Source organism: Pollicipes pollicipes, unplaced genomic scaffold, assembly GCF_011947565.3.
Source record: "Pollicipes pollicipes isolate AB1234 unplaced genomic scaffold, Ppol_2.1 Scaffold_6138;HRSCAF=7277_pilon_pilon_pilon, whole genome shotgun sequence".
In the NCBI taxonomy this organism is placed as follows: domain Eukaryota; kingdom Metazoa; phylum Arthropoda; class Thecostraca; order Pollicipedomorpha; family Pollicipedidae; genus Pollicipes; species Pollicipes pollicipes.
In genome coordinates, this window is record NW_023596818.1 from 13494038 (window position 1) to 13497514 (window position 3477).

General features: G+C 56.1%; 1 protein-coding gene across 1 annotated transcript; it reads right to left on the reverse strand.

The window, feature by feature from the left end:
- Window positions 1–879: 879 nt before the first annotated feature.
- Window positions 880–3347, reverse strand: SpdS (Spermidine Synthase; the record flags this gene model as incomplete). The annotated part of the gene is given in 4 exon segments (XM_037229408.1): window positions 880–1082; window positions 1449–1560; window positions 2429–2546; window positions 3101–3347. Coding segments are annotated over 4 exon segments (612 nt in total), but the record flags the coding sequence as incomplete, so codon positions are not given.
- Window positions 3348–3477: the final 130 nt, after the last annotated feature.

Below are 3477 nucleotides of genomic sequence, written 5' to 3' on the forward strand. Positions count from 1 at the left end.
TGCATTTTTGATTAAACACTCAGAGATTCCAACTAATTGTACAAAACACCCAGCTTGGAACTCGACTACGTCGCTCATGCCACATAAAACCACCGTAACGATATGTCGTCGCCCACGCGTCTTAAGCCCGTCCCACACTAACTACTTTTCGTTGCGTAGCGTTGCGACGTGATGCGATACGAGGCAGTACGGAACTGAAAAGTAGGATAGCGATTAACATCGCGCGCACCTTGATATCACCCAACCTCCAGCGACAAAGCTTATGTAGTCAAGATAGCAGTGAATGGCATGTTCAACAGCCGTGCTCCACAAGGGGCGGAAATAGCTTACTGGCATTGTGGGCGCCATCGGCCGCCAGACGGCGCTCCCTCCCGTCTCGCATGCAGGCTCCAGTGTGGGTCACGTTGCGGAATGTCCTAAGGTCCAATGTTGTGCTTCCTGTCAGTTCCGTCCTGCCTCGCGTGGCGTAACGACTCTATGCAACGAACAGTGGCGTGGGTGGGCGGATGTTAGAAGGCTAACCGTTCCCACGTAACCACTCCCACCACCCTCGGACGGAGCTTCCGTGGATTTCGTTGCGAGAAGAAAAGTCAGAGTGCAGGATCGGCGCCCGCCGTTCCAGTCCACCGTTACAAATATAGGAAGCTCTGATATAACCAACCCTTGCGGTGTGGGCCTGTTGCGGCTCTATGCAGGCTACAGGCATATCAGCTACAAACCACAGCGGTCTGGGAACATGTCCTATCACGTCTTATGACGATACGCAGCCCTGAGACGGTCCCAGTCATCCCAGTCGGGCCGAGCCGAGCCGAGCCGAGCCGGGCCTGGCCGAGCCGAGCCGAGCCGAGCCGAGCCGAGCCGAGCCGAGCCGAGCCGAGCCGAGCCGAGCCGAGCCGAGCCGAGCCGAGCCGAGCCGAGCCGGGGCCGCAATACTGGAGCTAGAGGAGCTAGAGGAGCGCGAGGCGCGCGAACCGCGGCAGCACGAAGGCGGTGGCGTGCACCTCCGGAGTATAGTAGCGCAGCCGCATCGCGTCCATCTCGGGCTCCGTTAGTAGCCGGCGTGGTATGCTGAAGTCGACGGCCTGCAAACGACATTCCATCGTGGCAAACGGCACCGAGCGACACCCGCAGTCACAGCACACGCCCTTGGCTGCACGGAGATGTGGTATTTCGGCCGCCCATCGCGCGCACCTGCTCGTTCTGGTCGGTGCCGATCCGAGGGTGATTCTGGCGTTCGCGTCTGGTTTGGTTCGGCTCGTGGACATGGAATGGGTGCTTCGTTTCATGGTAACGCTTTTCTGCACATGCGACTCGACAAACGTGATGAAAAATCCGATGGAAACGGACCAATGGACCATGGTGTTTAATTCGTCGCGCTACCATAACGCGTTGCCCCAGATCTTCGCTCGCACTCCCAGTTCACATTCATACCCTGATCGACTCCTTACCTCATCCTTAGACGCTAAAACGAAGCCGATTTGTCCGCCTGGGTAGGTGGGAATAGTGGTGTACGCGTACGCTACGGAACCGAAGTTTTTCCTACAGCCCGCCATCACTTTTCTGAAACGGTAGTGTCGATTAGAAATACGGTACAGCACAGCACCGAATCGACAAATGTGTCGCTAATACTTAGCACAGTTGCACAGACGTACGCCACCCGCGCTGGCAGCCTACGCTCTCACGTAAAGCTATCTTCTAAACGCTGAAGCTCCAGCAACAAACACGTGAAAACGAATTCCCGTACAGGTCGAACGCCCTATACAGAATAGTCAATACAACAGCCTGATACCAGGTAACCCGAGCCGTCACTCATGACGAGACATCGACGGGCGTTCAGCACGCAGTCGGTGTCACCAACAACCTGATACCAGGCAACCCGAGCAGTCACTCATGACGAGACATCGACGGGCGTTCAGCATGCAGTCGGTGTCACCAAATTATGATTTGGGTTGGAAGTCCTGGCTTCTGCACTCAGCCGTCCATCACGACCCGAACCCCTCTCGAACACGAACCGCCCACACCCAGCAGTGTGGTAGTGCTCTGTGGACGATTCCTTCCGGGCCTCTTCATACCGGGTCGAGACCCAAGGGCCAGATTCCGTTCATTGCTCCTTCATGGTTCAGGAAGAGGGACGTAGCTAGCGGGGGGAGGGGGGGGCGACAAAGGGACATGCCTCTCCCCCCAGGCCAATGGGTTTACGCTAGATGTCGAAGGATTTAGCAGGAATTTGTTCCAACTTCGAAGGATTTCGCGAAAATGTTGCATTCCATCAGAAAAATTTTGGCCATGTGCCTGTTCAGAGCCATCGGAGCCATGTAGTTGCCCCACATGACTTCCCGACATTCCGCACATACACACGGGACATTCCCAGACCCCGGGACCCCCAGATTTGTGCACGCACCGACTTCAAATCACCGCAAATGCTCACTTGATTATGTCCTGGTGGAACCACATGTTCTCCCCCTGAGAGCAGATGATGCCGCCTGGCCGCAGCGCGGTGGACATCAGCTCGAAGTAGTTCTCCTCAAACAGAGTGGCGGCGGGCCCTGCAGATTGAATCACCAGATTAACGTAAATGGTACTGATCGGAAGCATCGCATCAGCAGACAGCACAACCGGTATTCCACGGGCTAATTCACAGCAAACAACTGTTGGAGCATGTCGCACACATCTCTTAGCTCGGACATTTGCTGAATTTCTTTTCACTTACGGACTTTTTCACCTCCTTTTTTCCAAAGAATACCACAGTGTTATGTTTCTAATACGTAGAGAACAACACATCGTACATCTGAATACATCTAAGATGAATAAGGATAAGCCTTTTAATGAAAACATAATGTCTAACTCTCAGGGCTATCGCATTTGTCATATGAATTCCTTGCCAACAAGCTAAATTCAAAAGAACCGCACAGTATCCGGAGTACTGTACTACGCCTGTCCCAACTGTACTACACTGCTGGGAAGCTGCGTGGAGAAAAGCAGCCTCCTTTGTCACCGAGCGGGCAGATCATAGACCACAGCTAGAGAGCGCTTAGCTGTTTACGGACCACAAGAGGCAACAGGCGGCTGGGACGCGGCTCGACTGCCGCCTCCAGCTCACCGATGGGATCCGACGAGTCGGTGATGATCACGTCGAACTCGTCTCGGTGCTGCTTCATGAACTCCATCCCGTCTCCGAAGAAGAGGGTCAGCTTCGGCGACTGGAAGCCGGTGGCCATGAACGGCAGCAGCCGCTTGGAGACGTCCACCACCATGGCGTCGATCTCGCACATCACCACCTGCTCGACGGCCGGGTGCTTGACCACCTCGCGCGCCACGCCGCCGTCGCCGCCGCCCACGATCAGCACCTGCCGCGGAGGTCAGCGCGCACGTCATTAACACCCACAGGGGCGCTGTGATCCGGCTACGGGCGGCGGGGTGACCACCTGCACCCCACGCATCGGGCCGCAGGTCACCGACACTGGCAGGGGTGCTGCG